Source organism: Nothobranchius furzeri, chromosome 14 (assembly GCF_043380555.1).
Source record: "Nothobranchius furzeri strain GRZ-AD chromosome 14, NfurGRZ-RIMD1, whole genome shotgun sequence".
Lineage (NCBI taxonomy): Eukaryota > Metazoa > Chordata > Actinopteri > Cyprinodontiformes > Nothobranchiidae > Nothobranchius > Nothobranchius furzeri.
This window is the reverse complement of record NC_091754.1, coordinates 30,748,926-30,763,424: the sequence shown is the minus strand read 5'-3', so window position 1 is coordinate 30,763,424 and position 14,499 is coordinate 30,748,926. Positions and strand designations below refer to the sequence as shown.

At 41.4% G+C, this 14,499-nt stretch overlaps 1 protein-coding gene across 1 annotated transcript in view; it reads left to right on the top strand.

Moving 5' to 3' along the window:
• The first annotated feature begins 2,386 nt into the window (after positions 1-2,386).
• trappc10 (trafficking protein particle complex subunit 10) overlaps positions 2,387-14,499 on the top strand; it is a 32,335-nt gene continuing 20,222 nt past the window's right edge. The window contains exons 1-2 of the mRNA XM_015965932.3: positions 2,387-2,567; positions 12,097-12,178. Of these exons, the coding sequence (XP_015821418.1) occupies positions 2,507-2,567; positions 12,097-12,178 (143 nt within the window). The 5' untranslated portion in view covers positions 2,387-2,506. The remainder of the gene's footprint in view (positions 2,568-12,096; positions 12,179-14,499) is intronic.

The window sequence follows — 14,499 nt, the reverse complement described above, 5'->3', positions numbered from 1 at the left end:
ATTGAAGACTTATTTTTACTCCAAAGCTTTCAACACCTTGGGGTGACAGGGTGGTCCTGGTTTTTTGACTCTTTGTGTCTTATTTCATTTTTGTGCTTATTTTATGCTTATTAATTGGCTGTTGTCATTTAATTGTATTTTTAATTTTTTTAATGTTAAGTACTATGGATGAACTGGAAAAACGAGAAGATGGTGAAAATGTCCTTCTATTTCAGTTACCCAATTTAGACTGAGAGACCATCTAAAGGCTCAGGAACCATAGGTGTGGATTCATTTGCTGAGTGTAGTGTGACACTGAGCCTGGAATAGAATAGAATAGAATGAAATAGAATAGAATAGAAGTTATTGATCCCACAGTTGGGAAATGCACTTGTTACAGAAGCACAAACACTTAAGAGAATAATTTAAAGAAAAATAATAACAAAGGTACATGTATATACCCAGTAAGCTACTATTGTAAACTTCAATCACTAAAAACCACAAATATAAATTTAATTTGAGTTGCAGAACTTTGCAGCCGCCAGTAAGGGACACAGATATGTAAATTCCAATAGGTGCCATTAATACAGGTGGAGAACAGAGGAGCCTCTTATCAAAGAAGTCTGTGAGAGCCAGAAATGTTGCTTGTTTGTACGAGACCAAATACTTATTTTTCACCATCATTTCTAAATAAGTTCTTTAAAAATCTGATAATGTGATTTTCTGTATTTTGTTTCCTCATTTTGTCTCTCATAGTTGAGGTATACCTATGATGAAAATTACAAGCCTCTCATCGTTTAATGGTGGGAGAACTTGCACAATTGGAGGCTGACTAAATACTTTTTTGCCCCACTGTACATATGGGACAGCAATTACCTGTCTTGTCTGTTGGCTACATTGTAGCCACTGCTGCCCTGGGGCACACTGACAGAAGTGAGGCTGCCATATGCACCATCAGTCCCTCTCACCACTAGCAGCAGTAGCAAGGAGGGTGAAACATCTTTGTCCAAAGACACAGTGGCCCAATCCCAATACCTGCACTTCCACTTATGCCCTTCAATTGAGCAATCCCAATCAGGGGTGTGAGTGTGTGTCCCAATTCTCAAGTGAGGAAGTTGATCATGCCCCTCTTGCACCCTTGAGCTGCACTTTACCCAAGTCTGTATCGATTTTTTAATGAAAGTAGTTTTTTTAGGATGATTAGTTGATGCTCTGAAACTTTTAGACAAAGTAGAAATGGATGTAAATTTATTTCAAAGAATTGTTGTTTATTTGTTTAAGTTGTAAATAAAGTTGTTTTTTTTAATTATCACAGCGACCAGCATCCCGGCATGCACTGCAGTCAATATGCTGCCTGTCTCAGTTCGGCAATTATTTGCACACTTATGTACCACTTGAATCTTAATGCACACTTCTTCCAAGTGCACTTTGATGAAGACCGCAGGGTGCAGTGCGAGTACTGGGATTGGGCCAGTGACTGCAACAGACTGAGCAGGGCATGAACCTGCAACCCTCTGGACGGCCACTTAACTCCTTTGCCACAGTCAATAGCAGAGGTGTGACCAAGTCACTGCTTTGCAAGTCACAAGCACCAGATACTTTTAGTAACCAAGGAAGATCCACAGACAGTCTACTGTTGTGTTTAAGTGTAGTGTAGTGACAAGTTACTATCTGGTATGAGAAACCAGACGATTTTTTTTACACACATTCAATTGGGGCCACAGTCAAGGTTACACACAGTCTTCTGGGAGAGCCCCATGAAACGAGGGGAGATTTGTTGTGAAGTCATCTGTCTGATTGCCTTCAATAAAACTTTACGTGTGTGTGTGGGGGGGTGGGGGGTGGGGGTGGGGGTGGGGGGGGGGGTTAAAGGGTACACACAGCGTGCTCGAAATATGTCCCGGTGCACTGAGTCCATGTAAATAATGTAATATAAGTTGAAACTGGATCAATTTCAAGGCTCCACCTTGGTGTGTCTGTTGAGGGCTTCAGGGGAGCCCATCACCCTTCTGGGGGAGCCGGACTAGTGCTTTGTATTGTTTAATTTTATTGTTTTCAGTAGTTATTATAGAGTCTCAAATCAATATAACACAAATGTATTTCACTTTTATCACTTTAATTCATTTTTATAGAACTTGTCAACAATTGTAAATTATTATAATATTGACAAAATAAATAAATAATATTTATTGTAATGTATTATAATATTAGAATTAATATGTCATGATAATAGTTATTTCAATTCAATTAAAAATGCTTTATTAATCCCAGAGGGAAATTGATTAGTGATTGTAATGCACTTCATTCAGGATTAATGAAGACAAACGTTTTTATTTCAGATTCCCTAAAAAAAGAAGAAAAGAAAGAAAGAAAGAAAAGCCTGGCCCTTTAATGACGCACGGTTACGTACATCCCGGACATGCAGTGGGCATACAGGCCCCATCGATTCAACTCAACTGCACACATAAGCACTTGCTAATAATAAAGCCTAGTTTGTCATTTTCATGGAGTTCTACCGCTAACACACATGGAGAGTCAAGAGGAAAAGCCAATCATCTATACCATGGAAAACAAGCCGATAGTAACATGTGAGTTTGGGATATTATTTCTTTTCCTCATGACAGCAAGCCTGTAAGCTACATTCATTAGCTCGTTGCTAAGCTAGCTGCCTGTCACCCTCAGCCCATAGAGACTGCGTGTTGTCTGTAGTTCCTTTATTTCTACCAGCTCGACTGTAATGCCTGCATGATATCTGTGTCACCGTATAAACTAAATGTTCTTGTAAGACGAAGTTTCTCTCTGCTAGCTTGTAGCTTTGACTGTTAACGGGCCGAGTTAACGATACAACGTCACGTCTACTAGTTAGAGCTAATTTAGTAAGGATACCAGCCTGTTGTTCCCTGGTTGCAGCAACACATTCCCTGTTACCTGCTCAGACACGAGTCTTTACGTGATGACTTGGACCGGGACTATGTTACCATTCAGAAATCTTGAGAAAGCTTTTTGGAGAGGTTATTTTAGGAGTGGATGCCAGCTGCTTCTTTACTCCGCAGACTGCTCCATTTTTAGCATCCTTACCTCAGTGCATGAGTTTACAGAGGCACAGAAATTAAAACACGAGCAGGAATACAGCGTGTGTTACAGTTTATCATTGTAATTTTGTGATAGTTAAAAAAGGGAGGATGCACTGCACCAGGTGACTTTGGCACACCCTGAAGATTTATACGCTGTTCTGCACGATGTGTTCAGAAATTACTCCCAACTTTCCCCGCCGAACTCAAACTACTGCAGCAGATATTTTGACAGATCTTGACTATTTTTATGGCACATTCTTGTGTTTAAGGGTTCATCTGCAGACCCAGATGAGCAAGTTTTCGCTCCATGGCTACTGAAAGCCTCATTTATTTCTTTAAAGTAGAACAATGCACTTTCCACATTCTTCCTGATGATTTTAATGTAAGTTAAGTGTGGAAAAATCTGACTGAACATCCCTTTTAAAGGGTGAAATGATGTCAGCATGTGCTGACATTTTTACTATTGCATGTTGTAAAAATGTAAATAACATTGCATCTTGGACTGGAGCATAAATGTGCAACACTTTGCTTTGCATTAGCAGCAAAAGGAGTATTTGACCCTGTGTGTAGATGTTTGCCTTGCTGGGCGGTATTGGATATCAGCTTTTGAAAGCTTGTGAGAGAGCATTCAAAGTTCAGTTTTGTTTGGACATGTACTGATGCTTTCAAACAGATAATCTACATGTTGAGCTTTTAGCAGAGCTGCAGTTGTTTTCCAATATGTTTTTTACTTGTCTGAGTTATAGCATTAAATCTGACCAGATTTTGCCTAACAAAGAAACGTTTATACTGACAGTTATGATATGTTAGGATAGTTGTAATTTGTTACTGTGTGATTATCTTTTTTTATTGAATCTTTATTTATACGTGTATGCATACTGACAGTAGGATAGATGCAGTCAAGATATTGCTTACTGCAGTTAAAAGTGAGGCAGGTTTCCAATGCATCCTTTCCCTTTACCTCAACATAAACTAGCCAGTTTCAGGTCCAGGGGTCTCATTTATAAAACATTGCGTAGATTCCTTACTAAAACCGTAGGGGTGGACCTTTAAAGCGCCCGAGCGCCAATGGCGCTAAATTTTCTCGTCGGGCGGTAAATACTTGACGATTTACCGCCCGGGTGGCGCCCAAGCCTTGTTAGTCATTTACACACCGGCTTTCACCTACATCATGGCCGCGCCCTGTAGGAAGCCGCCATTTTCGTTTAGCGCGCGTGAACCTGCGCGCCTCTAGCCACGTACTGCACTTGTACGATTCGTGCACGTACTGCACGATTCTAGTTATAGTCACGTGAACTGTAAGTTCACTATTAAAGACGAAGTGGAACCACGCTAGAAACACACAAGCACGCAGGGAGATGGCGCCGCCACAGGGATGGGATTTCTTGATGAAATCTCCGGCAAAACGCTTTAAAACTGGTGAGGAGGAGCGAGACAGTTCGAAACTGTATGAAGCAGAGAAGCATTTGCGTAAGTGGAATGATTCTTGGCGGTTTAAAGAAGACGGGAGGCGCAGAGAATGGCCGTGTTCGAGTTGATCAGCGCCTCGCCTGGAGAACAGACGAGAGCAGACGGAAGCAGCAGGGGGAGTGGCTGAAAGCCAGAGTTTAAGTCGGACAGATTTCCCTGCATGTGTAGCTCACGGGTGACGATGGCTGAAGATATCGCGTTAGCGTTCACACTTGTTCAATTTTAATTCTGGTGCCTGTTAGCAGCTGAAACACATCCTCACGTGCTTGTGGATATCATATATTGTATATGAAGACATGACTGTAATAATAAGTAAAGGTTATCAGCTGTAGGTTTAGTGTGCTCATAGGAAACGTGACAAAAGAAAACAAAACACATTTCTCTTTATGGCCCATATAGTTGTCATCATCAACGTAACATGATTTACAGAATACATGTGACCAACTAACATTTCATGTTCTACCACCGGATGTTTGGATCAAAATATGAACCAATCAGATCTTAGATCAGGTGAGAGCCAGGCGTTTCCAGTCATCTAGGTTTTGCAGCCGAGGGAGAGCAACTGCAAGCCTTGCTCCAAAATCTGCGGCCGCCTTGATCTCACGAGTTTATCGTTGCCTACGTATGCATGACATCAGAGCAAGTCGGCGTCAGGTCGGACACAAATCTAACCGGCATGCACTGCTCGCCGATCACCGCTGGTCTAATCTGCGCAGAACTGGCTCATCTCGAACACGGCCAAAGGCTCGAGTACAGCAAAGCGGAGTTGGTGATGTACTGCGTTGTATGCCAGAAGTATGCGACGACAAAATCGAGTTTTGTTGAGGGAATAAACAAATTCAAACTTGAATACGTTATTGTGTTTGTGAATGTGTACAAAATGAAGGTTTGTTACATTTAAAACGGTTCAGTTGTTATTTTGACTCGTTTTGGCAGCTGACCAGCGGGGCCGGTAGATTCTTGGTGGGGCCGGTAAATATTCAGAGTTACTGGCCCGGCTGGCCGGTTGGTTTTGAAGTTAATGTCCACCCCTGACCGTACTTAAGCTCAGCAAAAACAATGTACTTATGCCAAGTAGGTTTGTGATCTATCAAACATGGAGTACGCACAGCTGCACGTAATCTCCGCTTCATAAGTCAGAAACTATCTAGAAAGTTTCTCAGCTGCTTTTTAGTCACATCTCGCCCTCAACACGCCCACTTTCTGCCATAAATGGTTGATGCAAAGTGCCTTGTGGACCTCATGCATAAACATAAGCCGGCTTGTTGCAGCATTTCGATCACGACCACAGATCAAGGAGGCGCAATTTCACACAAGCAGAAATTGAGGTACCTGTGGGTGAGGTGGAGAAATGAAAGGAAGTACTTTCGCAAAACAAATAAGAGAAAATCCACGGAGTGGCACAGCGTTGCTGAAGCCATCAATGCTGAGTTCTTCAGAGAGATCTGTGGCTGATATAAAAAAAATGATCCGATCAGGATTCGATCCCCAGACTCCCAGGTGAAAGTCACGCACGCTAACCAGTCAGCCAAACGGAGATCTCCCCTGTACAAGTAGCCAGGGCGCATGATCAATCGGGTCACAGTGACAGGACACACACTGTCACAGACACATGACATTCTGTCTCAATCTGCTCCCCTGCTGGTATTCTGCATTCCATATTCTGCGCTTCAGGTTGTGTGTGTGTGTGTGTGTGCGCACGCGCGCGCATGTGTTTGTGTGAGTGTGCGCGCATGTGTGTGTGCGCACGTGTGTGTGCGTGTGGGGGGTATTGTTCTGTGTGAAAATGAAGCAGTACGGGAGATAATGCTGCAGGATTTCATAATTTTATCCTTCTCAGCAGCAGCACTGCAGGTGCTTTCTATGTCCTAAATGTGCGTAAGCCAGGTCCTTAGTCAACTCAAAGTTGCACACATTTTTCCGCTAAGTTTTCTTTCATAAATCCCAAAGTTAGCGTGGAAAGTTGCTTACGCAGTTTTCCGACCCCGTTTTGTGCGTAAGCAAGCTTGATAAATGAGACCCCTGATGATTATTCCAAGAAAAAGGGACAAGTAGAAAAATGCCTAAATTCCAAATGCACCATGGGTAGTTTATGTTTATGTATTTAGCAGACGCTTTTGTCCAAAGCGACTTACAAGTGATAATCGGCATGTTGTCCTTGAGGCTAACAACAACAACAATAACATCAACAGCTTGACATCAATCATGGAGAGTAGGGATCAAGGAGTGGACAGTAGAGAGGGGACGGGTGCAGGTAGGGTGCTAGTTTAGAAGATGCTCTCTGAAGAGCAGGGTCTTCAGGAGTTTCTTGAAAATTGAAAAGGAAGTCCCTGTTCTGGTAGTGCTCGGAAGGTCATTCCACATTTGTGGAACGATGCATGAGAAGAGTCTGGATTGTCCTGAGCGTGGTGTAGGCACTGCTAGCCAACGATTCTGTGATGACCGAAGCGGCCGGGCCGAGACGTAAGCCTTTGCAAGAGGATTCAGGTAGATGGGAGCCGTACCATCTCGGACTTTGTATGCTAGTATTAGCAATTTGAATTGTATGTGTGCTGCTAGCAGTAGCCAGTGGAGCTCAATGAACAGAGGGGTGACGTGTGCTCTTTTTGGCTGATTGAAGACCAGACGCGCCGCTGCGTTCTGGACCATTTGAAGAGGTCTCACAGTACAGGCTGGAAGACCAGTTAGAAGGGCATTGCAGTAGTCGAGGCGGGTAGTATAGGGAGATAAGGTCAAGTATAGTTTGTGGTTCGTTATGTAACATATAGGACCAAAAATAAATTGGCAAAAGGTCAAGGATGGGTTCATGAAATTAAACCACTGGAAAACTCTGAGCATACAGCATGTTTTGGCTCTTAGTACTCCATGTGACCAATGTTCTTAGACATCTAATGGGCTAAAAAAATGTCATCATACTCATTCAGGATGTAAAAAAGGGTGACAGAAAAAAGCTCTTTCTCACTGCCTGAAAAACATTTCTTGTAAAGAAAAACAATTGTAACGATACGATAAAACAATTGTTTTCGCTTTTTAAGTTGTTTATGGGACTTAAAATGACAATGTGTAGTTTTTACCATTAATCTCTGGGAATATCCACCCAAATGTCGAAAATTAATTAAATTATGCCCAGTTGTTGAAAAATATTGGCGCAATTTGGCAGCTTCTTAATAAAAATCAGGTCTAAAATGCATTGGAGCGGGTCTAAGTCTCTGGGAGACGGCATATTAGACGCCATGTTTCCTTCTACAGGAGCCCGTGAGGACAAAATGCATTTACTGATTAGTAAAAAATGTTAATGAAAACTAATAAAACTTTCGCCATTCATAAACGTTGTTTTGAGGTCTCCGTTTATTCTAATGCATATACCAATGCGGCGTTAGAGTGATGAGATGGGATGTTGCTGGCACTCTACTGGTGTCACATTTGACCCCATCCTAACTTTAACCATCTTGCTATTTCTAATGGCGCTTACACATTAGCGTCGGCACGGTTGGGGTTTGGTCGGGCTGGATGGCGTGAGTTCGGTCTCGAATGGGTGGTGTAATGTTCACATTTAAATCTGAGGGCCCTTCTGAGGAATGCAAAAATCCCCGAGTTTGTGGGCGGCGTTTACTACACGCGAGAAAGTCTGCGGTGTCCTCCATTATTAGATAAACAAAGGCTGGCATGAGCCGTGTTGCATTTGGAGACTCTGAACCACATTATTATATTAATTTGCTGTTTGTGTCTTCATAATCTTGTGCCACACACACTGATTTCTCCCTTTAGCAGCTGTCTGCTCGCCAGGGTAAGAGCTCCGATGTAGAGAACAGGCTCACGCACAGAGCTATTCTCTTCTCCCGTTCCCACACTGAACGGCAGCTCCGGTACAACGGCGCCATGCTACGGACAGAAGTCTACCCAACAGCATGAAAATGAATTGCGCATGCGGGAACCCCTCTGCTGGCTCATTCTTCTCGCAGATCGGAGGCGGTAGGCGTAATTTCAGCCAGCCAATCAGTCTGTAGTGTTGCCTCAGTCCCTGTCTGACCGCTGGGGAGAAGGTCTGAGAAAAAGTCATCTGCACCGAAAACACAAATCTGACCGGTGTGTGAAACCAAATTCCCGTGCCATTTGGCACATTTTGGGGCCGCGCCGACGCTAATGTGTAAGCACCATAACCTTCCCCTCACTCCCATCCTAACGTTAACCCTGTTGCTACCTCTAACCATCCCCTCACAGTGACCAGGTGTTTCTGTTCCACGCGTTCGGACTGAGTGTGTTGGTTGGGGCCCAGGCGAGGGGGAGGCTCCAACTAGCGAATAGGTTAAGGTTAGCATGGGGCGAGGGGAAGGTTAGAAGTAGCAAGAAAGTTATGGTTCGGATGCGGTAAAATGTGTGTGGTCGGTACGGCCCCAGCGGACATCCCATTGCGTCACTCTGATGCCGCATTAGGATTTGCAGTCAGAAAAAGCCATACAACAGTGACGAAAAAGGGTCTTTTCGGCGTAGGTGTCTGACGCGGAGGTCGTTACCGACGTGCTGGGAGTGAGAATGTGTACTATACTGTACAATACTAATAATCACTTAATTAAAGCACAAATATGTCATGGATCTATAATCAGACATTTCTAAGAGCTATAGGAGAGGACATTAAGTTGTTTTTTAATTGTATTTGTACTGATGTACACTGATCTTGTGCTTCAGCATTTGAGATCATCTTTAAAAGCGAAGATGTTTATTCTCTTTAGTAAGAGATCTGCTGCACAGAAAGACCAAATGTTTGGTTTTTATTTTCATTTGAACTATGATTCAGTTTTTTTAGCCGACGGGATATTTTTGTAGGCCAATAAAAAATAACTGTGTCCTTTATTTAAAAACACTGTTATTATCCCTGATCTGTTTCATGACTGTGGTGATATGTCAAGCAAACCCTCTGTGAGGTATTTTAAATGCTTGTTTTGTATGTTTATTTTAGTCTGAGGTAATCTGGTCACCTCTGAACTCCTCTCTGCTTTGTAGTGTTTGAGTTTGTAGCTTTAGCTAGAGCGGGCCTGGTCTGAGCCCTCTGACGACAGCATAAAGAAACGGTGACCAGAGGGTGTATTAATAGCACTTATTCAAACTTCTGGGTTGGTTACATTAGTTACAGCTTTCGAGCAGTTTTCTTCCTACTTCTTTAAACCTCTCTGAAAACTGGATTTGTCAGTTGGTCTGTGTGTGTTTATTTTTTTTGCAAGAAGCTCCCTGAAGCAACGCAACAGAAGAATGCATGAATCTGTTACCTCACACATCATTTCCAAGCTTTCTTTTTCTTTTCCTGAGCAGGCATTTGCAGTCGGAAAGCAGCAAATGAATACGTGTTAATGTTGTTTTTTCCCTTCAAAGATCACCACAGGGAATCATCTGTCTTGATTTAGTCCCGTTTCCTACATTCTCTACCTTCACACCAGCTAACTTCATGTTCTTTTTCACCACATCCATGCAAACCAGAAACATTAGACAAATAAATTTAGGTTTTTGTGATTTTAACTTTGGTGAAATGATATTCCCACATATTGTCTGGTGTTTTGGTTTTGATAAACTAGTATAAATTCTGTTGTTCTGACAAAGATTAGAGAATAAAACATTTTATTGTTTATCCTACCAACTAGGGCTGAACGATCTATCGCTTTTGGACCGAAATTGCGATTTCAAACAGCACGATCACGTGACCGTCAAAGCTGCGGGTTTAGCTGTTTTGACTGATCCATGATCAGTTGTGTAACTTTATTATTATTATTATTTTTTTACATCCGGGGTTTTCCCCCTGTGTTGTGGCGGCGGCAAAAGCCAGCGCGGGGGAGGGGGGTGGGGTGTACCCTATATTTATGTAGATGGGTGTACCGTCCATAGCCGAGCCCAACTCCACAGCTGACAGAGCTGCACGTTCAGGTAGTTTTCCCTGTTCTATGTTTCCACACACATCGCAGCTAGAGCCGATAATAATGGTGACGGTACAGGATCTGCTCGGGTGCAGGATTGGCTTGGGGTCCTTCGACTGCCGATGACGTCAAAGTAGTTGATTGGCTGAACATGAAGCTTATGGAAGTTACGTTATCACGTTATGATTTTCATTGGTCAGAACAAATTTGCGGTCGTAGTCTTAGCGGTTGTAGTCCTGTAGTCCAAAAATCAACACTTTTTGGAGAAAATATGTTTGAATTTCTGAAGGAAATGTAAAATACAAGCAAATGATAAACGGTGACCCTCAAAAGCTCTTGATGTTGATGAAATGGGGCAAAATAAAATATAAGAACTTTATTGAAAGACACCAAGCAACATTTTGAGTCAAAGAATGTATTTAGATAACAACTAAGGAAATATGACGAACTCCATATTAATACAAACAGATATGGCTTCACATATAAGAACTGTTCTGTTTTTTGTCAGTCCGATGTTGGTTTTATGCAGTTTTACATTCTTTACAAAACAAAGATATTATAGTGTTTTATTAACAAATTACAATTATAAAGAAAAAATTTAGGTGCTAACAAACAAGAATTTATTAACAAAACTGCTGATGTCTTTCCAAAACGTATGTGTGAAAGCCGAGTAGATTTGCAGTAATGTGACGTCATCGGCAGTCGAAGGACCCCGAGCCGATCCTGTACCGACACCGGCACCATAGGTGAGCCAGGGGCAGAGAGAGAGAACATAGTTGAGTAAGGGAGAGAGAGACTCCTCTCACATGGGAGCAGGTTCAGGCTGATTTCTAAAGCTTGGTTTATGCTTCATCAGCGCGAGTGTGGAGTTGCGCACTTTAGTTGACTTGAAAGCTCAACTTCTCTTAAAAATGGTTTGAATGTTTCTGATGGCACACGTTAGTTCAGACAAGCTAAGGTGTCAGAATGTGTGCGTCTCCCTCACGGAACTGATGTTTGAGTGAGAAAAACTATCAAGACGGCTTCGAAAAACGTGCTGCCAGCCTGCCTTGGAAAACTGTGCATCATTTTTATGTTTAATACATTTAAAAGCTATTTCTACCTACAGATTCCGTCCATGCACTTTTGGAGTAGAACATGTTTTTATAAAGCTCCTCTCTAGATAAAAATCACAAGCACAAGTTACTTCACAAACACAAAAAAATAAAAAAAAGATAATAATGAGAGAAAATATTAATAGCTTTAACTGTTTTTATTGTATGATTAAATAGTAAATATTAATGTGAATGATTTGTTGTAGAATCTAGACCCTCTTTTCACTTCATCTACAGGATGGCTTGGCAGGCTAGTGTAGGTCCTTTGCAGAAAATCGTGAATTGAACCGAAACCGCAATTTCTGCTGGAAAAATTGTAATTCAGTCTTTTCTTAAAGTCGTTCAGCCCAACTACCAACACTAATGTAGACTTCAGTTGGTGATTAAAGAAGTTTATTTTAAATTAAAACATAATTTAGGCTTTTATTCTGAAAAGGAGCAGATTAAAAGGCAGAGAAAACTTTTGGAACAACCACTCACTTCAGCCTCACGTTTTCTTAATGTAAGAACCAGAAAGAACTACTGTTTATTTGAGGTATTATATGAATGTGTTTTTGTCTTTATCTTTTTCTTCAGGTGCCGGGGATCAGAACCTGTTCACGTCTCTTTATACCTCATTGGCTCAACAACTTCCCAGAGAGCCAATGGAGTGGAGAAGGTGAGTCCTCCTCTGCTAAAAACATGAAGGAAAATGTAACATGAACTACCAGTTGATGCTAGGATGATACCAAAAGAGGTTTTATATAGGGATGCAACGATACAACTTTTTTCCAAACCGATACCGATACTTGGATCTGAGTACTCGCCGATACCGATTACCGATACCAATACTTCTACCACACAAAAAATGCAATGATTTGGAATACAGATTTTTTTTTTCTCTGCTTTCAACAGAAAAAGACTGTGAGGTAGATAAAAAGTAAAATATATGAATGGAAATCATCACAAAACAAAAATAGGTGAACAGAAATAACAAGTTACAATGAAGCCACTTTCAAGCAACTGCATTGGTATCGGTTCCTGGTATCGGTTAACTTTTACCGATACCGATATCGGCATCGGTGCCGATACTGATACCAGTATCGTATTGGTGCATCCCTAGTTTTATATCAATTGCACAATTGTTCAAATTTTAACTTCAATTAATTTAACTGAGTTTAGTTTCCAAGTGTCATAATCATGTTTCATTTGATTAGCTATGTAATCACCAAACATACCTAAAGTTGTTCCACATTTCGTGCACATCATCACCTACAGAAACTAAATCTCAACATATATATATATATTTGTATTTTTTCATCATAGTGTTGTACAAACTTCTTCACTACGAAAACCTTTAACCACAACTGTTTCTAAATCATTAAAAACTAAAACCCAGCTCCATGTACTCCTATTCCTAAACTTTACCTTCTGGACAAATTGTGTGATGATGAGTCCTTGTAGTTTTATAAACTACAAATAAAACTTAAGCAAGCATCTTTGTTGTGAACTAAATTTACTTTGTATCTTCATTACTTTTGCCGTTCTTTAAACCGTTGAATTTTCCTACTGGGAAGTCAGAATTTCCGAGTACCGAGGAGAACGTGAATGCACCATTAGCTGATAGCAATGGAAGCTAAAATACCAAGCTAACATGATCTAAAACAGGTTATTTACATGCTGGAGTAGATTAAGACAATGAAGCTTTATTTAGATCATCATCATCATCATGATCATCACCCAGTTACCATAACAATTAGTGAGGTGGACCCAAACTTTAGAGATTTTCTCTCTGCTGCCATGCTGTTTGCTCAGTTTACAGCTCGCCCACAGCGACTGATGACATAATGCTCTTGCACATGCGCTGCTGTCTATTTGGCAAATCGCTGTCTCGCAAGTTCTCATGAATGAAGGGCAGGTACCTAATTCAATGGTACCGAAACAAGGCACCATTTTATATCACATAAATCGAATTCTCACTCTAAAATCAAAGTAGTTCATTGATTGATATAACGTTTTAAGTTGATAATTAACCTTACTAGTGACTGACTGAATGTAAGCATTTAACTTATCCAAGAGCAAATAATGATCCACTAGATTGAAGGCTTTAGGAAAATCCATCGACATATATATATATATATATATATATATATATATATATATATATATATATATATATTGGATAATTCCTGTCCATAGGCTCGTATTATAAGTTTTAATCTGAAATCGGAGGTGGCCACCACCCCCATTTTGATTATGTCACACGTCTCGTCACGCCCAGACAATTCCATAAAAGGGAAAAGAGGTGGAGCTGATGGTGGGGCTGTAAGGCTGAGATCAAATGACGACACCGTCAAACTGAAGCGATGTAGCTACAAGCTAACCCAAAGCTAACGCGGAGGTGGGAGCTAAGTTAATGGAGGTAGCTACCTAGCAACAACCGGAGCTAACTGTGCACAACACCAGAGCTTCTGAGTCAGAGATGCGCCGGGCTGACCGCTGGGTAAAACTGGGTGGAACACAGAGGTCCCCATCCGAGAACTCCAAAAGCCGGCATCACGCGCAGCAGACAGGCGCAGCTGCGGTCAGAGATGTCGAGCTGTCGCTGAAGGGAGGGTACCACACTGATAGTCGGAACCCAGCTCCACCAACATGTCATATTTCAACCCATTTTCAAAAATGCAGCATTATGTTAAATGCACTGGGTTTTACCCTATTACATTTAAATTTCATGCTTAAACAGTACATGTTAGAATCTGAGCTCAGCTAGTGCAAGAGCGGCAGTGACCTAAAATACATAAATAAAATTTTACTTACTGAAAAAAATGAAGTGGAGACACCTTGGATGCTCTATTTGTGCAATTAATACCACAGCAATCATTTTGTCCAACAATTGCACAAATGACATCCAAAAAGAACGCACAAACGCTACAACTAATGGTCTAAGTTGAGAGACTGAAACTGACGGAACAGTTTTAAGGCAAGGCCAAGGCTCAGACT